Raw genomic sequence first — 24,635 nt, 5'->3', positions numbered from 1 at the left:
TTCAGTAACTAGCACCTCCATCCATCCAACTGTTGAAACCAGAAACCCCCAAATCCTTATTTCCTGCCTTTCCCTTATACCCCCTCTTCACAGTGGCTTGAACATGTGACTCTCATGAAGGAGCGACCATGTTGGGCTTCATTCACATTCATATCCCACATACTTTCATAGTGTCTGGCTAATCCAGTTCCTCAAACATTTGTGAAATGAATAAATTAATGAATTGATGGCAAGCACCATCAAGTTCTGTGGGACCTATATGCAAAAGATGTCCCAAATGCAACACAGCACTTCATCTCAGTCCCTATCATCCTTGGCCAACACCTTTCTTTTTCATTCAATCTGTATAAAAATCTCCAAACCCTCCTCCCTGCTTTATTCTTGTGCCCGCACATCAAGCACAACAAAGAAGCCAGCACACATTTTAAAAAAGAAATGTAATCATTTCTCTCCACGCTTAAACAAACAAAAAACTGCTACAGTCTTCCCTCTCCACCCAGAATAAAATCCAAACTTGATTTCATGGCCAACAGGTCTCTTCTGTATCTGGGCCTGGCCATTCCCTGACCTCACCCCTTCCAACTCCCACTTGCTCATTACCCCAAGTCTGGATCCTTCTGCCCAGATGTTGGCAGGTCATTCCCAAGGATTCAGGAGGCCTTTCCTGACCAACCAACTCAAACTTGTCCAGGCCAAGCCAATCCATCACTCTCCACCACACTGTTCATTCCTTGATGGTTACTTAGTGTCTGTCTTCCTCTACTGGAAAAGAAGCTACACAAGAGGAAAGACCTCATTCTCCTTATTTACTATAACATCCCTAGGGTCTAGAACACTGCCTGGCACTTGACAGATGGGCAACAGATATTTGTTGATGAATGAACCAATGAATGGCACAAGATCCAAAAAACAGGCGAAGGCGGAAATAATTGGAAACTAAGACCCTGAAATGAGTTTTCTGGGACCACACAGAGGAATAAGAACAGCAGTCTGAAGTGGTTAAGTGCTAATAGGATGAATCTAATTTCCATCTTTATTAAATTCTGACTCGCCCATGGTTTGAGCTATTTTAGAGGCAACCTAATTTAGTGAGGACCCATTCTGATAAATCTATGTTAATTTTCAGCAGTAGGCCAAAATATTTTTAAAAAGAAAGAAAACTACATGCTTTAGAAAAGATTGTCCTATATCCTCAAAAACATTTCTGAGAAGCAGGGTCCCCTGGGCTTCCTCCCATACTTAGGCTGTAATCAATTCCTGTCACATAGGAGAGTGGGAGGAGGGAGCAGGGGAAGGTGGTGCGCTCCTCCCCCACCTCAGAGGAGGGGCCTGCTCTCCAGCTCAAAGCTCTTCCACTTCCACTGGGTGTTCTTCACTGAGGCTTTCCAGACCCACACCTCACCCCCGCCTCCAAATCAAGGCAGACAGTAGGGCTTCCACTTGTCTCTTCTAGGGACTTCTTTCTTACCTCATCTAATACAGGGAAAGGGAAGAATGAAGAGGACGAGGAGGGAGGGAAACGAGAGAGCAGGGCTGTCATGAAAAACCCACTCAGCACTTCACTTCTCCTGCCCACCCACGTGACACCAGGTGCTGCTCACTGGTGAAAACCGGCACGAAGAGCCCAGCTCAGTACCTCATCATGGACCACATAGCTCGAGGAGACCCTGGGAATCCGCTGCTCTTGGGTTCTGGTGGCGATGGTGAGTGGCAGCCACCCCAAGCTCCTCGGTGAGGAAATCGATGTTGTTTTCCATTCTCTCGGTGAGGGTGTGTGGGCAGTGAGGGGGGCTGAGGGCTCCCCGGCTGCTGTGGGCTGCGCTGATGGATGACCCCATTGCTCCTAATGGTGCACATGGAATTGAGGGGAATCAAGGTCAAACAGAATGACAAGGCTTGCAACAAGAAACAGCAGTCCCCTGGCCCACTCCCAAGTCCTGTGCCCTGAAGCAACCATTCTCAAATCTTTTAGCTCTTGTGTTTCTGTTATGTATCACAATGTTTTAAAAATAACGTGATTATGCTATTATTTCTTTTTATTTTAGAACTTATGACTTACTACTGTAGAAGACTAAGTCTCAGCCCCTCTTACAGGGTCACCCGCACGTACACACACATTCACACTGTCTCTTCTTCATCACTTGTCTTCCAAATATATTTCTTTCAAAATATGTGGTTGAACTGGTATTTGGGATTTACATAATTACGATCTTGAAAAGTACTGTTCAAAGCTGATCCATCCAACGTACCTTGATTACATTTTCTTTCATGAATCCTCTGAGATAGAATTCATAACCACTGAATGGGAAAAATTAGAATGTCTGATACTACCAAGTGATGCCCAAAGCAAAGCAAAGCAAAGGGTATTCTCAGACATTGCTACAATCATTTCAAGAGCAATGCTTCAGTCCAGGACACAGTGAACATGCATCCATCTGTGGTCCCAACTCCACTTACATGGCTATGCCTGAGAGAAACCCACAGGTATTTGCGCACACACACACAAAATCCTGTGCAGCCCAGTTTATAATAGCAAAAACTGTATCTCAAAATCCCAATGTTAAATGGAAGAGCAAGTGATATTTATTATTTATATAAAGTTTGAAAATATGTTTTAAAATATCCTGATATTCACTTTGATATTCAATTTGATACCTATACCAGTATATACATATTAGGTAATGGCATAAAAATAACCACAGAAATGAAAAGTGATGAATTCAAGATTGTCGTTACTGCCAGAGAAAGAAGTTAGGGACTGGAGTCGGGGAACGTTATTCTCTGCATGTTGGAAATTTTTAGAAAAGAAAGAACAGTGAAAAGAAACTTAACTTTCAGGAGTTGATGTTTCATTGAAACTGTTTCTTCCTAATGGTGATGTCAAGTCAAAGCAATCCTACTCCATTCCTATGGCCCAATCTTAAAATTTAGAAATGAATTGCTCTTCATGTAGAAAGGCTTCCAACATTTGTTTCTGTTACTGTTTTTTTCCTGCTGCCTGAATCATATGATAAAAGATCTCAAGAATAACCTAATGCCAAGATGTTTATTCTAAATGAGCAGATAAAGTGGGAGGAGAGCCCTAAGAGTTTGTGCAAAACTGTGTGTGTGTACATTATTCTGGGAAAACGGGACATAGTTCTGTGGGATTTTAAAAAGGGTCATGACCCCCAATACACTCAGAACGTCTGAGCTGACCTCATGACACAAATGTGAGCCCAGGTCTTAGGCAGCAGATGTCCTGGCAGGTCTCTCAGGCCCTCTCTGCTCTGTGTTCATTCCATGGAAGCAGAGGTACTCAGAGGCAGCCCTGTGGCTCCAAAGCACGCAGACAAGGACCCAAATCCTGGCCCCACCTGGGATTTGGTGACTCTGGAGAGGTCACTTTCTGTGATTCTGTTTTCTCCTCTATAAAATGAGGCTAGCAGTGAGGATGAGCATTATTGACTTCATACCTGTAGATGGTGTGGCACAGTGCCTGGCATGTGGCCAGAACTCAAGAGATCTTAATGGTTATTGGCCAGGTCTCCCTGGTACATGCTCCCCGTTCCCTACTGCTGTTCACAACCGTAATCAGCTACTGATGTAATTACTTATACGACATCTGCCTCCCCCAGTACTGTATATGCCTCTGGAGGGAAGAAATCTTATCTCTTGTTCTTGACTAGGTACAGAATGAGTATGTGTTGAATGGGTGGATAAAAGGATGAAGAAAAGAATGAATGTCTCCACTTATGCAGAGCTGCTGGCTGTGAGAGCCAAAAGTTACTAAAAACCAAAGCAGAGACTATAAGCAGTACAACTTCTGAGCTACATATCAGCAGTATGATTCCTCCCATTGAACTTCCAGCAGTTTAGTATTATGAAGGTCAGGAACAATTCTTAAAGAAATAAAAGAACAATTATCCCCTTTGAAAAAACCCTGGCTCAGCAGTGACCAGATGAAGAAGAAAGGAGGATATAGGCTACGGTGGGCTGGAGAGTCCCAAGACCAGAGGAGACATGACTTCACTGACGAGGTTAAAATTGCTTTGGACTGGACCACAGGGGAGGGTCTGCAGTCAGTTGTCACATCCTTCTGCTGTCAGTGAGGCAGAGCAGAAAGGGGTTAGGAGGCAGATACAGAGGATGCAAAAAGGAAGCAAAAAGATGGGTTGCCTAGGTTGTTCGGTAAAAAGTAAGGCCGGCACCACAGCCACAGTCCCTCACATTGGTTGAGAGGATCTAGAGGAAAGGCATTCTCATATAAGCCAAGGGGAGGTCCTCTGGCTCATAGCTTTCTTGGCATGAGCTTAGGTCAAAATGATAACTGAGCTCCTTCCTTTTACACGCCTCTGAGATTTACAGAGAGCCAATAGAGCACTAAAGTCTATTTAAATTATCTACAAGCACGCCCAGGCAGGAAGGTGATCAGAATTTAATGACTCATCTCAGTTTGTTGCCACTCAATAACATTGCTCTTATCTTTATGTCAAGGAGTATAAGAGGTAGGGAATGGGATAAAAAGGCAGGATTTTTTTTTAAGCTAATTCTTCACTGGATAAAGTAGAAGAATAAACCAACCACATTTTTTAAAAGTTCAAAAGGGCCTTATAGTTATTGAAAAATGGGGTCTGCATGGGAAATTATTAGTGGAAGGAAGAGGAATATGTGCTTCCACTTTTAGTATGCCATAGAATTCTTACCATCTATAATCCATAGTACGTAATGAATGTGCTTAAACTCTTTACGTGAAAATAGGCTACTAAATAAACTTGACCTTTAATTTGAATATAGCATGTCAGTACTCCCGAATGGTTTAGACTGGCCTTTTGTGGAATTCCAAAATAAGACTCCACAGAACTCTTAGGTAACAGCATCATTCCTACAACAAATAAGCAGATTCCAACTTAGCAGTGTTTTTTGATGGATAACACTCATTTGAATGCAGGGATTCAAGGCAAGCTGTTAAAAAACTGTCACCATGTGCAACCACTTGTCTTTGTGAATCAGGATTTCTCAATAGTATGCAACCAAAACAATCTAGCAATATAAATTTGCAATCAACATAGAGACGTTCCAATTCCAAATTTTGGACTCAAATCTTTATGTCCTCATTGATTTTTACAAAGTGTGAAGAGTTTGAACATATCTAACGCATTTATCTTAATAAAACAAGCTGGATTAATTTATGGTGTAAGGCAAGGTTACATTTAACAAAATGTAACCTTTTTTTAAAAGAAAGTTTGAAAGCTATTAAGTAATTCTTCTCTGCACATGAACTGCTTGGTATCAAAATTTAAAAAATGACTTACGATTTCTCTTGCTTATGGGATAAGGAAAAGAGATCATAAACCAAGCACACTCCAAACACCGTGACGCCTGTCTCTTTCACCAGCATCGCACAGGTCCCCAAAAACAAACTGAGCAGCAAGAAGAAGGGAGAAGCCGTGGGAGGGAAACATTCCCCAACATGATGCTGGTCCACACTCCTGGAAAACAAGATCAAGACTCTTTTTAATCTAAGAAGAAATGTGGGTCACTGAGAAATACTAGCTTTTAAAACTAAGATTTAATAATCAATTTCATTGTATTCTAAGTAAGCAGGTGAAGAAAGATTTCTTCACGAATATTCATCACAGACTTATTTAAAATCGCAAAGACAAAAAAAGTAAATGCCCAAATAACACTGAATTTAGTATTTCAATGGAGACACATTTAAATTATGGTAAAATGTGGCACATAATAAATGGACACTAAAAACCCACTTAAAATACTACCATAGAAATATAGGTAGTGGTATTGAAGGATGTTTAAGTGAATATATTTTAAGTGAATAATAAAGGTTACTAAGCCATATGTGTGAACTCTGGGGCCAGGTTCTCTTGGATTCAAATCACAGCTTTGCAGCTAACTAACCAGGTATTACGGCACAGGCTACCATGACTCACTGTGCTTCAGTTCCCTCGTGTACAAAATAAGATTACAGTATTGTAGGCAGGTTTAAATAAATGACTTATTACATGTGATGTGGTTATCATTATAATTGTTATCTTAGTGAAGGTGTTTCAGATGCTTCTGTACATAAATCAGTCAGTGGCTAGAGATATACCAAAATATAATCCTTATTTTTCTCTGTGATGAAAATACAGATATTTTGGCCTTTGTCTTCTCTTCTGGTTAATTGGTATTTTTAAATTTATTTTCCAAGGGGATGTATTAGGTAAAGTCGTTGTTTTTTTTTTTCCCCCCTCACTATAATTTCCAGCCGGGATTTTAAAAAATCTTCCAGGGCATAAAGCCTTTTCTCACCTGACAACATACCATTGGCCCACACCAAAAAAACATCACTATTCCTTCAGTAGGTACCACAGCCATATGCCCTTACTGCTCTGAAGTAAAAGCCAATATTTCTGTAATTAGGATATCTTACTCTTATTGTTATGTCTTGGAACAATCACCTAAAATGATATGCCAAATTTGCAATAGATATGCATTTTTCTCTGAAGCTGGTCTACAGCTTAAATTGCTAAAAGTAAGAATGGCATGTACAAGAGAAACGGTAATCCCAAGGTTCCTCATCACATAGCTATGGACACAACTCTGGCTTGATCATGTTCCCAAATGTACCAATCACACAGAAAAAGCCCCAAAGAGTAAGTTTAAACTAAAAGGCAATTGTTAATATTGTTCTAATGCCAGAGTAAACAGGAAAGAACTAACTGGTGAGTTTAGGTTTCTATTTTTAAGATTTTTCACAATACCATTTCACATGACTAGCAATGTTGTGGAGAGCCACAAAGCCAGGCCTAGAAGACTAGTACTATACAGGTCCCCCCACTTTTCAATGTGAACTGTGGCAGTTCACATTGCTGCCCACTTCACTTTTATGAAAGACTTACATTAGTACCTATCTTCCCTAACAGGAAGAAATCTGAAGAGGATTTTGTTTTTACAAAAAAAAAGGTGAGAACCAAAAATAGTGTTTAGCGTTTGTTTTGTAGGCGCTATTAGAGAGGCAAAGTGCGCCCCAAGCAGCAGGAGCAGCCCCGCCAATTAGCTCCTTCCCCAGGAGCCACACTCTGCATCTCAGCACCAAGCCCCCACAGCTTTGAACTGGGTGAGCATCTGTACTTTATTTCCATTTATTCTGCGCATGCATTAGAAAGATGTGTCCTATGCTATCAGAACAAGCCTAAGAGAAGTTGTTTTGGGGGTCTGGGAATGCCCCCAATTTTGCCATATTAATGAATGGCCATTGTTTCAACACTTTAGGCCATTTTAGCTTACAAAATTGTTCACAGAAATGCTCTGCTTTCAGATAGCATGGAAAACCTGTACTAAGAACAGGTACCAGGGGCACCTGGGTGGCTCAGTGGTTGAGCATCTGCCTTTGGCTCAGGTCATGATCCTGGGGTCCTGGGATCGAGTCTCGCATCTGGCTCCCCATAGGGAGCCTGCTTCTCCCTCTGCCTATGTCTCTGCCTCCCTCTGTATGTCTCTCATGAATAAATAAAATCTTTAAAAAAAAGAACAGGCTCCATGCATTAAACCAAAATTTTTTAAGAATTAAAAAATTCTTGATCATTCAAAGGCTAAACTGGTTTATGACTGGGTTTCTCATCAATAAAATAATACTTTGTTGTAAGGGCTGTGCTGTACATTGTAGGATCCTTGGCCTCTGCTCACTAAATGCCAGTAGCATAGTTCCACTTAATGACAAGCAAAAGTGCCTCCAGCCATTGCCAGATGTCCCCAGGGGAAGGACAAGACTGCCCCATATTGAGAACCACTTGTTTAGAATTGTATTCCTCAGTCACTGGCTGGCAGGTCAATGAACTCATCCAAAGATCAATATTCACAAATCCTTAACCAGGCATCCCTTCACAATTAGGGTGACACAATTCATTGACCCCCTTTATCTGGGCCACCCTCTAAGCCTTCTGCCCCTTTCCCCCTGTGGATATATCACAACTCAAGTGAAAATCTGAGCAATATAATGGGAAATTATTTTATTGCTTTTCAGCATCTCAAAGCAAGGAACTTGCTCGTTATATTTTAACGAAAGGAGTGTAAATTAGAAAACCACAGTTGAGAAATATTACTTCCAATTCAGCCTTGTTATTTTAAGCTCTGAGCTAATTTAGTGAGGATAATAAAGAGGGGAAAAAATTAGGACCAAAATGAAAAGAAGGAATTAAACAAATCATGTCCAAATAGAAGAGAGGACTACACCCAACATATATTGGCTTGAAGCTTTCAAATTCCATTCTCAGTAAGAAATGACAGGTAAGAATAATCAAGAAGCAAGAGCTTGTCTTCCCAGCACTGGGATAGCCGTTCCTTTAAAACACTATGACAAGGTTCAGAATGTGGCTGGAAGAGAGAGCAGCCTCACATTCGGTAACGGGAGATTTCCTATCTTGGTCTTCACAAAGCTCTCTGAGCATTTTACTGCCAACAAGCCTCCCTCCTGTCTCAGACAGATGCTCAAAATCCACACACACACACACACACACACACACACATACACGACAAAAATTCCTGAGGGGACAGCATGATTGTAACCACAAAGACGGCATTCTTAGCCATACATACCTATTGTAGGAGAGAAAGGCCAAGAGAAACAGCAGGCATGCTAACACATCAGCTCTGCCAACAATTCCAGCCACCTAGAAAGTTTGAAAAAAATAAAGACCTCAGAAAATTACTTTCAGAAAACTGTTACAGAAATGCATATGTTTTGGGCACCTGGGTGGCTCAGTTGGTTAAGCGTCTGCCTTCAGCTCAGGTCATGAGCCCAGGGTCCTGGGATCAAGCCTTGACTCGAGCTCCCTGCTCCACAGGGAGCCTGCTTCTCCCCCTACTTGTGCTCTCTCTCAGTATCAAATAAATAACTAAATAAAATCTTTTTTTATAAAAAGGTATTTTTTTAGATGAATGAGAAGTATGATAAAATAAGAAAACACATTGTTCTTCAAATTTGACATAGGGCTAACCACCTCTGGCTATCATATATTTAACAACAAGTTTATAGAAGGAGAAAAAGGAGGAAGGGAAAAGATTTTTATGCTTAATTTCATTTTTAACCTTTCTTCTATAGAAGTCAATTCATATCAACAAGGTTTATTCATTTGCTGACTTAATCAAAATATTTTTTGAGTGATGACTGAGTGGCAGACATTGCACTAGTGTTTGGCACCAGGCTGCTAATGCAGCAGAAGGTATTTACAGAGTACTAGGAAAAAATAAGTTTAGGAAACAATAATCCTAGTAAAAACAGGAATAAATATGTTCTCTATGTGAGCACACATGCATGTATGTGTGTTTGTGTGTGTTTCTTAGTTCTGTCACTGAAAGAGCCTAAAAGCAAGATATCCCAGTAGCAAAGAGCCATCCTGGCCCAGACAACAAACCATTCCTCCACTAAAGACAACATGGGCTTCCTGGAGAAGTGGTTGGTTCCGGGGCTGTGGCTAAGGAGATACAAGAGAAGCTTGGCTCATCTTATCATGTTAGAAGGTAAGAAAAGTGTGCAAAAAGTGACGGGTGCACGTCAAAAGGATACAGAAGCCAGTGACAAGGGACAAGGGGCTCCCACTGACCAAATATCAGGTCATTTGAACATCAAAATAAATAAGGACAATAATAAAATAAATCATTAAAACAAATAGACATCCATGAATGCATAATGATATTGATGGATGGACAAATGAATGCACATATAAGCACATACATAAATACAGTAAGCAAGTCACTGGGAAAGAATAGAAAGCTCTTCCTTACACTAAAAAGCCAGTTAATGAATGTGGAGGGAACAGTGCATTTGGCAAATAGTCATTTTGCATCCAAAAGATTGAAGAGTATGGGCAGCCCCTGTGGCCCAGTGGTTTAGCGTCACTTTTGGCCCGGGGCGTGATCCTGGAGACCCAGGATCGAGTCCCATGTTGGGTTCCCTCCAAGGAGCCTGCTTCTCCGTCTGCCTGTGTTTCTGCCTCTCCCTCTCTCTGTGTCTGTCATGAATAAATAAATAAAAATCTTAAAAAAAAAAAAAAAAGATCCAATAGTAGAATGAGCAAGAGACATCACAAAATAGCAGTGGATGCTAAACCTAGGGTATAAAGGTTAATACAGAATATTAGCACCAATAAAGGGCAAATGGATGTGGCATGCCTCTGCATGTGATACCCTGAGAGAACACAACATCACTTTTGTCAAATTCCAGCCAGGGATACATAACATGAATACAATAATGAGAAGACATCAGACAAACCTAGGGTGAGGAGCATTCTATCAAATATATAAATAAATATATATTAATAAAGTATGAAATATAATAATTCTACACTATTCTACATTAAAATTTTAATATTTCAATATCTCCAAATCTATATGGTATCATGATTTACTAGATATATTACCACTCCTATAGTCTAATGTACTATAATACTGCATATATTACAGATTACACATATATTACACTTACATCATATACTACATATGCATATATTGTGTATTTCTATTTTATATACTATATTTTATATTATACATATTTCTATACTATGTATTTACACACAACAGTTATACTACTTGTACTTATAAAATTTTAATACAAAATATAAATAAATAAGTCTAGAAAATATAAAGTTTCTTTTTTTTTAGAAAATATAAAGTTTCTAAAGCATGGGCCATAAATTATATAATACATACATATTATATATAATAATCATTGGAAATAACATATATTACACAACATCAGTTGCAATTATATGTCATGTAAACATTTTATAATATTCATATTAAGTATGTTTCAAATTATACTTAAAGTTGTGAATCATATTATAGAAAGACAATGCAGACTGGTAACAGTTCCAAACTTATGGAGACCAAAGAGAAATAATGACTAATGGCCTTGGTTTTAGAAAATATACAACTAAATTATTCAGGTGTGAAGAGGCATGAATTATGCAATATACTCTCAAATGCTTCAGAATACAAATAATACTTCTATATATTAAGAGAGAGAGGAAGAAGAACAAAACAAATGTGGGTTAAAAATTGATGAATCTGGGCGATGAGTATATGGTCATTATATTTTTGAGATTTAAAATGGTTTCTCTTTAATGTGTTACTTAATGTGGAGGAGGGTGAAGAACAAACAGCTATTTATAAATCTTTGTGTTGTTTACTACTTAAAATGTGTGCACATTTCTCTTGATTTTTGGAAATTCAAGAAATAAAACTGTAAAGGAAAAAAATGGGATATGTTTCAAAGAATGCTTAAAACAAAGGCCATGTATGAGCTGGATCTTAAAGAGGAGTAAGAGCTCACAAGGGAAAGGAACAGGGTTGACATTTCAGACACAGAAGATAGCATCACCCCAACCATCAAGAACAAGTCTACAGTGTGTTCGAGAATCAATCATAAATAGCAGAAAATAGTGTTCTGGGAAATACACCTATAAATATTCTCATATAATAAGCACACTTGTAGTCATAAAGGAGGGACAATGACACATACATGTAGCTAGACCATCCAAAGCTTCAGTGTAGATCCTTCTCTTACCATTTGAGTGAGACTCAATTTTGTTGACTTTAATTTCTGCAATTTATTATCTTTATTTTTTTTAAGATTTTATTTATTTGAGGGGATCACTGGGTGGCTCAGCGGTTTGGCGTCTGCCTTTGGCCCAGGGCGCGATCCTGGAGTCCTGGGATCAAGTTCCATGTCGGGCTCCCTGTATGGAGCCTGCTTCTCCCTCTGCCTGTGTCTCTGCCTCTCTCTCTCTCTCTCTCTGTCTCTCTGTTTATCATGAATAAATAAATAAATAAATCTTTAAAAAAAAAGATTTTATTTATTTGAGAGAGAGAGCACGGGCGGAGGGTGGAGGGGAGAGGCAGAGGGAGAGGGAAGCAGACTCCCCACTGGGCAGGGAGCCTGACAATGCCAGGCTCAATCCCAAAATCCTGGGATCAGGATCTGAGCAGAAGGCAGATGCATAAACAATTGAGCCAACAGGTGCCCTGTTTCGTTAAATGACCAAAACACCCCCACCTCATGTTACTGTTGTGATTAATGAGATGATATATATGAAGTGCCCACTCAATATTGGTGCCCTTCTGTCTTCCTTTTCCCTGCAAAGAAGGTGGGTGGAACTCAGCACTGAAGACAGGTTTTTCCTGCGAGGCTTACAGAAATCATTTTTTTTTATGTTAAGGCTTATATATATGATATTGAATTTCAGTTTATTAGATCATCAAATATATTAGTTAAAAAATATAAATAATAAAAAATATAAAAATATAAATACAATGAAATAAATTAGTTAAAAAATATAAATATAAATGAAGATAATATCATTATATACTTGCGTTAAGGATTGATAGCAAGTCACATACTGAACCAAGTCCAACCTATACCAAGAAAAATCTGGATATGGCTAAAGAATTTCACGAGCAGTACAGAGTTAAAAGGCATTAGCTAATGTGGCTGCCTTGGACCACACACTCTTCATTAATCCATTAATCTATAAGGCATCTGAGTGCCAAATCAGGAAGGCTGCCTGACTCAAGGGAGGTAAGCTGTGACAATATGGTGTCACCTCAGTGTCAAGAACCAGCTCAGACTCACATAGTCTATAAAGCAACAATTGCACATGGTTCACTTGTGAGCCCAGATCTGCTCAGTCTACACCACCATGTCCCTGAGCATTGAGCTCAGCATCACCTGCAAGGCCCCTGGAAGGTTAAAGAGAGCCCAGCTCACTAGCAACAAAATCTTGGGATAAAGCCACACATCTGGGCCCAGAGGGACACTCAACACAGCACAACTGATGCGGTCAACTCACACAACAGCAAGACTTGCAAGCTGATATTGGGTGTAGCAAGTTGGAATGAGGCAATCACAAGCTAGGCGAGCATAACTAATGTGCTAAAGGCGCCTGAAGCCTACTTCTCAAATTGCAGCCAGTTTTTGCTGCTGGGAAGCCAGCTGGATGTGCCCAAACAGAAAGAATGTGTGTCCCTTGGAGCAGAGGCTCAGAGGGTGTGTTGAAATGTTAGTGCTGACACTGAGACTCTGTGGCCAGTACCAAACCACCAAACATTTACTGAACACCTACTCCATATCCCTGTTGAGCTGGGGTCTCTGGAGCAAGGGGGTTAGATGTCTTAAAAACAAGGTGCTTGTCATTAAGTTCTATACATCTAGACCAACCATTCACTTCCACTGTGATTCAATTAGTCAGTATCTCCATGTTCAGTAACTGCAGGATTTATTCCACTCAACAAACATTTTCCAAGTACCTCCTATTTGCCAGGTATTGTGCCAGCTGGAGGGATATAACCCGCCTCAAAGAGTCTCACATCTGGTGGGAAGTCAAAAGAGGGTATAATTATGATACAAGGAAACTGCATGTCGCATAAAGAGGAGAAATCACTGCCATGAGAAGAATGGAGGGATTGAATTTGACTGTAGAATCTATTAGGCTTCATGAGAAGGCTGGAGTTACACACTAAAACCTAAGGAACAAGCAATAAAGAAAGGCTCAGTAAGTTTAAGACACAGGAGTGTGAATCCGGGGCCAGAGAAGGAACACAGAAGCATTCCAGGCCAAGGAAAGAGCAGTCTAAAAACACAGGAGGTGTTTCTGGAAGGGAAGGCAGAAAGTGACAAGGGCATGGAGTAAGTAAATGAAAGGAATGAGCAATGGGAAGCAAACATGGGATACTAAGTTGGAGCACCCGGGCTTGAGTTTCTGCAACATAGGCCGAATGGTAGGATGCTGGGAAGTACAAAGGACTTCGTCAAAAATACGTACAGAAGGATAGCATGTACTTTTTCCTCAAGCTGCAGGTTTTCCTCACCAAGGGGGTGGTTATTACCTGAGAGTTGAACCCTGTGACATATAGTCAAATAACGGAAAAAATAAGTGAACGTCAATGGGTGGAATTCAAATCATGTAACATTCAGATCTAAGCCCTAGCAAGCTTAACAGAATCACATGTGAAGAACAATTAATTTAATTTGCCCCCAAGACTTATTATTTCTTAGAATACCATTCATAGGATTTGTATCAAGTATACCATATGTAGCAAGCTATTGATTGTTCTATCTGCATGAATGGGTCCCGTTAGTGTAGATGGAGCCAGGAAACACACACTTAAGGTGCAACAGCTGAAACCCAGACTGATTGATTAGATTATCGTTCTCCAACGAGCTCTTGTCCCAGTTCTGGAATGTTGACCTTAACCTTCAACTCCACGTGTCAGCATTTCCTGCTTTTGCTTTTGACTTGACATAAGTGCCTTCCTTCCAACCAATAATGTTTCTATGATGATTGCTAAAGTTTTAATTCCCACCGAGGAATTACAATGATTTTCCTCATTTCCCCAGTTTCTCTACTTATTTTTCTCATGATTCAGGAATCAGAAAAACACACAAATCTCCCCAGAAATATACTGTCAGAAAACCTTTCAAAGAATCACAAGGCCTTCAATGAGGAAGGAGCTGGATCTACTCTGGCCTTTGCACTGGGTGACTATATTATAATCACTTAAATATCTGTTGAAAGGTTGAGTAAATAAATGCATTTGTTCCTTATACTTAAATCGGAAATAATTTTGTATTGCAACATATTGCTTTGTCCTGTATGTATCTATGTGTATGTTCTTTTGCTTTTTTAGGAGCTTGTGAACAAACTATGGGTAGAGACCCCTTATCCACCCACTTACCCTCTTGGTACCTAGCAGTACCTACACCAAACAAGTATTCATTTACTACATGTTGATTACGTAATTAAGGAAATAAATCCTTAATCATACCAACATGTCTAAACAAAACCCCTCCCCCGCAAAAATGTAAATCCTCCATCCTTCCTGGGATTACTTATGGTCACCATGTTGTTCTTCTTTAGCAAGGGAGAGATATATCCCTGTTTCTCTCTCTAGCCACACTATGATCTTTTAAAAAATAATTTATCATTAAGTCTTCTGTAATACAATGTGTTTTTATATTTCTCTTCTTCCTTAGAAACCTAAATTAATACTTATAATTGGATAATAGTCTCCTGATTTTACTTGATAGTATAGATTGTTATTTAAGTCAAATTTCTTCACCTCCTTCTTACACTTCTCTCATTCCTTGTGAATGCAAACAATTTCTCTAAAATTTTTCCCTAAATGCCTAGCTCTCAGACTCTTTTGTCCCTATAATTGTGTTATCATGGATTTTTTTGATTAGCTTATTGAAATTTTTTCTTAAAGATCATCTTGCTAAAAGGATTTGTCCTTTTTCTTAGAATTCCACCAATCTCTACCAGCTCGTGATCACACTGTCCAAGGTTACCTGCTCTCCCTCTCTGCAAGCATAGAATTAAGACTGTTATTATCCTACTCTTTTGTTCTTTCTACAAACATTTTTCCCAAGACACTCCAAACACATATTTTCCACTATACTTCAACCCGGTGTCATGTATCCTATATGGCTAGGAGTAGTAATCAGTCCTTGATTATTTCACTTCATGGGACTTCCAAAAAGAATATTAAAAACTTAGGTATCTCTCTCATCTTTTAAAATTCATATCTAAAATTTTTCATCATAATTTTAAATACTTGAAGGGCTCTAGGTTCCCATGCATTGTAAGTACTGACATTTTAAAATAAGGCCATATTATTACTGTTTTAAATATACCAAATGGAATCTGAAATTTGCCACTGCAATTTGAAACTCATTATTTTCTATTTACACAAACATGAACAGGCTCTTCTTTAAATGGCAGACATTTCACACCTATTCCCCTTGAACTCTTATTTCTGTATTTTATCTCCCCCTTGGCATTCTTAACGTATTGTATAGTTATGCTTAAAAATATTTTAACCATCATCTTCTCTCTCTCTGTAATAAAAATACCTACATATTTAAATTAATTTTATATAATTATGTAATTCCTGTGATCATAGGAAAGTTACCCCACTTAGTATTAATATACAATTACTCAACACATCATAAATTAGAAAAATGATAAATAGCTCTTAGATATAAAAGTATACTTCTTTTTTTTTAAAGATTTTATTTATTTATTCATGAGAGACAGAGAGAGAGAGAGAGTCAGAGACACAGGCAGAGGGAGAAGCAGGCTCCATGCAGGGACTCGATCCCAGGATTCCAGGATCATGCCCTGGGCCAAAGGCAGGTGATAAACTGCTGAGCCACCCAGGGAACCCCTAAAAGTACACTTCTTAATAACACAAATGCAGCAGGTTTTTTTTTTTTTAAGATTTATTTATTTGTTTGTTTGTTTGTTTGTTTGAGAAAGAAAAGAGAGGCAGAAAGAGAGAGAGAATCTCATGCACACTCCCTGCTGAGCACAGAGCCTGATGTGGAGCTTGATCCCACCACCCTGAGATCATGACTTGAGCTAAAATCAAGAGTCGGATGTTCAACCGACTGAGCCACTCGGACACCTGATGATTCTTTTCAGTAAATACAATTATTGGCTGAATATTACATTTTTTAAAAGATTTTATTTTTTTATTCATGACAGACACACAGAGAGAGAGAGAGAGGCTGAGACACAGGCAGAGGGAGAAGCAGGCTCCATGCAGGGAGCCCGATGTGGGACTCGATCCCGGGACTCCAGGACCACACCCTGGTCCGAAGGCAGGCACTAAACTGTTGAGCCATCCAGGGATCCCCCTGAATATTACTTTAGGTAAGTATAAGAAAGCATGCAGTATCAGTTCCATTCCTAGCTTTCATCTTTATAAAACTGTTCGCATAAATAAATGAGACAGAAGTAGCCATGCTATGGCAATGACTTAATTCTTTGAACACTAAGTTGTCTGCAAAATTATAGTGATCTATTATATATTGCATAATGCTTAATGATCTACCAGCTGACAACTCAATCAGATTCTCCTTTCATTTGGTTGAAAGCAAATAAATCCAGTGTACGCATTAGGAGAGTTACCTGTCATTAGAGTCATTTGTTTTCATAGTTTCCTAGCAGTAAAGCAAAAATGGCTTCACCAAGACTTCCCAAAGGACTATTACTTATACCGCATAGCCTTCCACTTAGAGGCACCTTTTCAGTCTAAAATATTCAAGAAAGGGCTGGAAATTTTACCGTAAGTAATGTAATTTTTTAGTAAGATGATTTTTTGTCACTCACTCCAAATATATTTGTGTCAAAACCTTGGGCTGACAGATGTAGAATATTGTTGGTGGAAAATGTCCATCTTATAGCCTAACTGGCAAAACCAGTCCTCATTACAAAACCAATTGGCCAAATTAGGCTTTTTGTGTCAGTTCAAATGAATGTATTATGCATCCCCATGACAACCATCTCACTTCTGAATTCAGAAGATCAACACAGGCCACCATACCCTACTTCTAATGCCATGCTCCATTCCTTTCAGAAATACGTATAAGTCGGAGCAATATGAAGCCCTACTCCAAGTCTGTGAGCCTTAACTGAAGGAGGCTTTGCTGACACCAATATATTAAATTGCTTCTTTATAAGATACCTCAGGGATTTGTACACCTGGGGCATAGTAAAATTCTGATGTAGGTGAGATACTCCTTTTTTTTTTCAATTAGGACAACTGAAAAAATTAGGAGGATGCAGAGAAGAACCAACCTGACACCGTGACCTCGACTGAGTATGTTCTCAGACAGATGAACTATAAGCAAGTGTCCAGACACAAGCCAAGGCTCTGGAAATGGTTCTTTTAAAACCATGGGGCCCGTGAGCCCCTTGGAAAGTCTTTGTCTGTCCCTAGCAATAAGGATAAAATAAGCCAACTGTGGTTACTGAGCCATGAAATAAGGTAACTTGATAATGTCTTATTGGTGCATGATGAAGTCCATATTTCAAAGAGGACCACAGATCTGAACCATCTATAGTTTTCAAATAGATTTTCATCATCCACCAAATAACTACACTTCACAAGAAATAACTTGAAAATCTTTCTTTCTTTCTTCCTTTGAGAGAGAGAGGATGAGCAGGGGAGCAGTGAGGAGAGGGAGAAACAGACTCCCCACTGAGCAGGGAGCCCGATGTGGGACTTGATCCCAGGAACCTGGGATCATGACCTGAGCCAAAGGCAGACGCTTAACCAACTGAGCCACCCAGGTGCCCCGGGAAACTTATTTCCAAGTCCCTACTGTAAGTCTGTCTTTCTAAGTTGAAGAACATCAGTCTAACTTTTTAGTCTTCCCTTGCATTCACAATTCAACATTACAAATATTATAAATATAAAGCAGAGAAAGAAAAGCTACAATACAAATGTAGAGCAGGAACAATGCCTCAGCATGACAAGTACCTCAAAATGCCCTGTGCTGTTTAAAACACATTAGAACTTAAATTTTCTTCAAATAAAAAGCTGTGGCCATTTATTACTATATGTAATAATAACAGTGGTTATTTGGAAAAGCAGTTAAATTGTGAAGGCCATGTGAACATTCAAAAAGATAAGCTGTCAAGCAGAATGATTTATATATAAAGATAAACACTTCAGTGGAGCTTTGAATTCACAAGGTTTTGAAAGGGGAAAAAAAAAAAGATCAGTTGAGCTTTATTTTTTTTAGTTCCTTGTTTCATTGAGGTCCAATGATACTCACCGCCTCCGTGTGAATAGGATGCACAGCAAAAAGCAATGCTGTAGCAAAAGCAAGTCCTCGATTCCTGAAGACAGCTTTGTCACAGGTGTACATCAAGACAAGAGTCACCAGGCAGTGTAAAACCACATTCACTGCATGAAAGTAGAATGGGTTCATGCCAGTCAGAAATATGTTCAGCCTGTAAAAAAAGACAAGAACAAAAATGCAATCAGCTGCAAACCAAACCTAAACACAAGGAAAGCAGAGGGAATCAATCATTTTAAAAGATTAGCTATACCATCGATTATTTTTAAATGACTCCTAACATCATCTCCTAACATAGATGTGTGACTATTGTTTTTCCCTAGGATCTTCCTATCTGCAGAAACCACTGCAAATGCAATACAATATTACTCCAGAAAACTCTGTGGCCTCACTGAGAAGGCAGGCAGGCAGGGGCCGAGCCTGTTTCTCCCTTACTCTGTGGCTAATGTGAACAACTCCATGATACTCTTACTTTCATTCCTGGCTCTTCCCAAGGAGCTGAGTGTTCAAAGGCAAGTCCACAGTGCTGTGGGTCAGAGCCAAAGCCACTGGAGAGGAGAAAAAATCCACGAGACTGTGACTGTGGTCACATTTGGGACAAACCAAGCATGAACATGTTCTCTCACCCAGAGTGCACACCAGGAACCAAATTTCCAGCTTATGCACCTGGAATGATCGTTAATTACCAGCCCACAAGGGATCTTCCGGGCATCTGAAGAGGCTATTACCAGCTGCAGCTGAAATTAAAAGGATGAGCAAAAGCACATCATTTTAGAATTTGTATTAAATATTTTCTAACATAAATTCCCATAGATCTCAAAATCTGAATGCTAGGATTATGATGAAGAAACTAAAAAGAATCACAGAAAGAAGGGAAATGTATGAGCTTGGGTGGCCCAGTCGGTTAAGAATCGGACTCCTCAGGATCCCTGGGTGGCGCAGCGGTTTGGCGCCTGCCTTTGGCCCAGGGCGCGATCCTGGAGACCCGGGATTGAATCCCACATCGGGCTCCCGGTGCATGGAGCCTGCTTCTCCCTCTGCCTGTGTCTCTGCCTCTCTCTCTCTCTCTCTCTCTGTGACTATCATAAATAAATAAAAATTAAAAAAAAAAAAAAGAATCTGACTCCTCATTTCGGCTCAGGTCATGATCTCAGGTTCGCAGGATCCTACCCCACATCAGCTCTGTGCTGGGCATGGGGCCTGCTCAAGATCCTCTCTCACACTCTCCCTCTGCACCCCTTCCCCCCACCATTCACATGCTCTCTCTCTCCCTCACTCTACAAAGAAAAAAAAAGATAAATTTATTGTTCAACATCTTAAAAAATACTTTCCTGAGATAGACACGCTGAACAGAGAGACTTCTGAAGAATGCTTAAACTTAGTAACAGGACATGATGTCCCCAACTGATTCTGTGGGGTTAGCAAAAATACTGTTGTACAGAGTATGATTCTTTCAGGAGAGCATATTTACCCTAAGTGGGACTGCTTGTTAGCTGTCTATATTCCAGCTCATTTTACTGAAACAGTAATCCCATGTCTTTATTCTCATGCCGTTGATCTGCTTCTCTTACAGAAACACCTCCTCTTTGCCAAAACAATTGAGAATGTAAAAGTCAACTTGAGCGATGGCGTATGCATATTCTAAATACTTGTCTTGATTCATGAACGAATTTAACCTACAGAATTTTAAACATCTCAAGCTTTATTTGGACACATGAATATAAATGTCACAGTTACTAGTTGACTCCATTTTCATTCCCAATGAAGTAATCATGGTCCTCACTAAGCCTAGAAAAATGCATTGCTCTGTGGAATCCAAGTTCAAGGCTCCCAAGCAAGATTCAAACTAGCTGCATGTTGGCAGACCCACAAATGTGCGCAGGCCCCAGGGTCCTAAAGACAGGAGTGTGTGGGAAACAGCGCCCCTAGAGGGGCTCTCTCTGTGACTATCATAAATAAATAAAAATTAAAAAAAAAAAAAAGATAGATACAGACATATATAGATACAGATGCGGATACAGACACAAATAAACAGATACAACACTGTGATATAGTAGGAAATATGTATTTTAGTCTTTATCCCAACTCCTGGTAGAGACCGTAAACCCTTTGTAATTTCTTAAGTGAGAAAGGAACTAGGGGAATTTTGTTCTAATATTTGGTCTTTGGCCCTGATTCCTGCACGGAACTCCTAAATCACTTGGAACTCCCCCATGTAGTTGGATTATGATTTTTCTAATAAGGTGACTCCTGGTGGGCACCTGGATGGCATCTGGATGGGGGCTGGTCACCAGAGAGATCAAGTTATGATTAGAAGCTTAGAACTTTCAGCCTTTTCCCTCCTCTATCCTCGGAGATTGGAGAGGGGCCAGAGATTGAGTTCATTATCAATGATGCCTACTTGATGAAGCTTCCATAAAAAAATCCCTGAACTACAGGGTTTGGAAAACTTCCAGGTTGGAGAACACATCAACATGCTGGGCAGGTGGCACACCCCAATTCCACAGGGACAGAAGCTCCTGCACTTGGGACCCTCCAGACCCCACCCCTTAAGGATCTCTTCATCTGGCTGTTCATCTATATCCTTTGTCATATCCTTCTATAATACACCAGCAAACGTTAAGTAAGTGTTTCCCTGAGGTCTGTGAGCTGTTAGAGCAAATTATTGAATGTGAGGAGGCGGTCATGGGAACCCTCAATTTGCAACCAAGTTGGACAGAGGAAGGCAACCTAGGGACCCAGTAACTACAACTGGTGTCTGAAATGAGATCAGCATTGTGGAAATGGCCCTCGACCTGGGGGATCTGATTCTAACTCCAGATAGACACTGTCAGAATTAAATTGAATTGTAGGACACTCAGATAGTGTAGGACACTGAGAGTTGGTCAGGGTGGAAAAAAAAAACCCTACACATCTGATGTCAGAAGTATTGAGCATATGTAGAAGAAGAAACAGGACTTTTCTTTTTAATATACAAGGATGCATCTTACTGTAATGATCATAGAAATGACAATAAAGAGAAGGCAAGACATCTAACCAGCCAAATCCCAGATGTATTTGATTGTTCCCACAAATATACTTCAGACCATAGTTTTGGATTACAAATTAACAGTACTGCTTTCAAAAAGAGAACAAAAGACTTATTTTTCCAAAGTATTTGTTACTCAACCACTTGAAAAGTAAAAAGCATCATTAACAGTGGTAACATCATTACCACACTTTTATGAGGTACTTTCCCCTTCCAAAAAATGGTATATGAGTCACCTTTGTGGTCCATATGTATCATACCTGAAAATGTGTAGGTGTTATCCATATAGATTATTGGAGGGGGGATTGTTTTTTCTTCAAGACAGTTGACATACCATGTTATATTAGTTTCAAGTGTACAACTTAGTGATTTGACAAGTTTATACATTATGCTATGCTCACTACAACTGTAGCTGCCATCAAATTATTATTCCTGGAAACTGATTAGGACAAAATGCCTAGTGTTATAAGTGAATTTAATTTCATCCCAAAATGTAAAAATAAATTACTGAATGGGGAACCACTGCAGTGCTAATGGTACCAGATACTGGTGAATCTAAACTTTGAGAAATTACTGAGAATCTAAAGTTAGAAGAGTTTCCCAAATATCTAAAAAGATGGAGAGTGAACTCTCCAAACTATAGACAAATGAGCTTGAGATGAAATACTCACAGAATGTAATCTGTGACCACTGGAAAAAGAATCTCTGATCCTAGGAGTCACTATGGGTTCACAAAAAGGGGTTTTAACCGATTAAACTGCCATTTTAATATAACAGGGAGTGTGACAGACACATCACATCTTTATTTTTTTTAAAGATTTTATTTATTTATTCATGAGAGACACTGAGAGACAGAGGCAGAGACACAGGCAGAGGGAGAAGCAGGCTTCCCGCAGGGAGCCTGATGCGGGACTCGATCCCGGGACTTCAGGATCACGCCCCAGGCTGAAGGCAGGTGCTCAACCGCTGAGCCACCCAGGCGTCCCATACATCTTTATTTTAACAAAGGCATTTATCAAAATATTTAAGAAACTCCTTTTGTACAAGATACAAGATGGATCTGTAGCAAACACAAAGAGTGGTAAATAATAACCAGTGTCTCCTTAGATGGAGACCTTCAGTGTAAGTCACAAGATTCTGACATTATCTCTGGTCTGTCCAATATTTCTATCAAAAACTCAGCAAGATCTATTGTGTATGCTAAACAAGCTTGCAGAAAACCTTTATCTGTGAAGGAGGGTCCATTGTACTAAGGAGACTAAGATTCACAAATGTGTAAGTGCTTAATACTGTTAATTAATTCTTAGTCTTAGAGACTCAGATTCACAAAGAGCTTGATATTAATTAATTCTTACAGGTAGAATATGGGTAAGAGTAAAGTCTCACACATGGACATAAAAGAGAACAAAACACTTGCAATCCAGACTAAAACGATACACATAGTATTGCCCAACGGCTGTTAATTTACTCTAAATTCAAAGAGTTATCGTGTCTTGGCTATCAGACCAAACTGCATAAAAGAACTGCACAAGTCAGAATAATTTTCATTTCAATTTCACTAAATAATAATTTCATTAAATTTGAGTATCTACTATATGTCTACTATATGTTATGTAGGGCCCAGAGATACAAAGAGAAGACATGGCACCAGCTACCAAAGAGTTAACAGCATAGTAGTAGAAAGGGACACTAAACAGATAAATAATTAGAGAAAGAAATCAATCAATGGGAGACTCTACCAGGAGCACAGATAGGAAAGAGATCCTGCCTGTGTGCCTGAGACAGAAGGTAGGTGGAATCCAGAGTGGGACAGCAGCCCCTCTAGGTTGCTGGGGCATCTTCATAAGAGAGCTTCAGGATGCTGGAAGGATGGGGAGTCTCATGTCTCAGGGGGGTGCCTGGATGGCTCAATCACTTTTGTTTTGTTTTTTTTTTAGATTTTATTTATTTATTCATGAGAGACACAGACACAGAGAGAGAGGCAGAGACATAGGCAGAGGGAGAAGCAGGCTCCTCACAGGGAGCCCGATGTGGGACTCGAATCCCAGGCCCCCAGGATCACACCCTGGGCTGCAGGCGGCACTAAACCACTGGGCCTTGGGGGCTGCCCTGGATGGCTCAGTCAGTTGAGCATCTGCCATTGGGTCAGGTCCCTGCTCAGTGGGGAGCCTGCTTCTCCCTCTTCTCCTCACTTGTGCCCTCTTATCGCTATCTGTCTCTCTCCTCTCTCTCACATAAATAAATAAAATCTTGGGATGCCCGGGTGGCTCAGTGGTTGAGCGCTTGCCTTCAGCCCAGGGCATGATCCTGGAGTCCCAGGATCGAGTCCCATGTCAGGCTCCCTACAGGGAGCCTACTTCTCTCCCTCTGCCTATGTCTCTGCCTCTCTCTCTGTGTCTCTCATGAATAAATAAATATCTTTTTTAAAAATAATAAATAAATGAATAAATAAATAAATAAATAAATAATATATACAATCTTAAAAAAAAAAAAGATGCCTCAGGAAAGCAGGCTTCAGGAAATGAATGCTCAGCCTTGAGAAAGATGACAGAAATGATGCCAAATTCTCCAAGGGAAAGGATCTTTGCCATACGATGGCTATGTCCAGCGCAATGCCTGGTTCACACTTGCCAAGATTAAGTGGATAAATGGATGGATGCATATAAATGAATGAATGAGTGAAGCAATGCACTTACTCAAGTAGCTCTCAGAGTGGAAAGGAAGATCCAGTCCATAAACATGTTGCAAAGAGACTGCCCACAGGCCAAGTTTAGCATGCAAATTATTTTGTTTCACCTCGATGCCTCTTCTTTCTTCCTTAAATTTACCAACACTTTTAAAACAGATGATTTCATATAAAAATTTCCAGCTTCTCTTGAAATATTAGAAGACCTGGCAATTCTGGGCCTACACGGTTACATGGAAATGTGTGCCCATTTAGATGGCACGAGTACTCACAATGTGCCACAATACAAGCCAACT

The 24,635-nt window shown here is 39.8% G+C and overlaps 1 protein-coding gene across 1 annotated transcript in view; it reads right to left on the bottom strand.

Moving 5' to 3' along the window:
• Nucleotides 1-24,635, bottom strand: part of TMTC1 (transmembrane O-mannosyltransferase targeting cadherins 1) — a 269,262-nt gene that overhangs the window by 228,483 nt on the left and 16,144 nt on the right. Inside the window, exons 2-5 of the mRNA XM_077870576.1 lie at nucleotides 18,602-18,779; nucleotides 8,578-8,651; nucleotides 5,295-5,471; nucleotides 1,637-1,843 (exon numbers count right to left, since the gene is read on the bottom strand). Coding sequence (XP_077726702.1) covers nucleotides 1,637-1,843; nucleotides 5,295-5,471; nucleotides 8,578-8,651; nucleotides 18,602-18,779 — 636 coding nt within the window. The remainder of the gene's footprint in view (nucleotides 1-1,636; nucleotides 1,844-5,294; nucleotides 5,472-8,577; nucleotides 8,652-18,601; nucleotides 18,780-24,635) is intronic.

The sequence above is a fragment of the Canis aureus genome, chromosome 25 (genome assembly GCF_053574225.1).
Source record: "Canis aureus isolate CA01 chromosome 25, VMU_Caureus_v.1.0, whole genome shotgun sequence".
Lineage (NCBI taxonomy): Eukaryota > Metazoa > Chordata > Mammalia > Carnivora > Canidae > Canis > Canis aureus.
The sequence above is the reverse complement of the archived record's forward strand: the minus strand, read 5'-3'. Positions and strand labels throughout refer to the sequence as shown.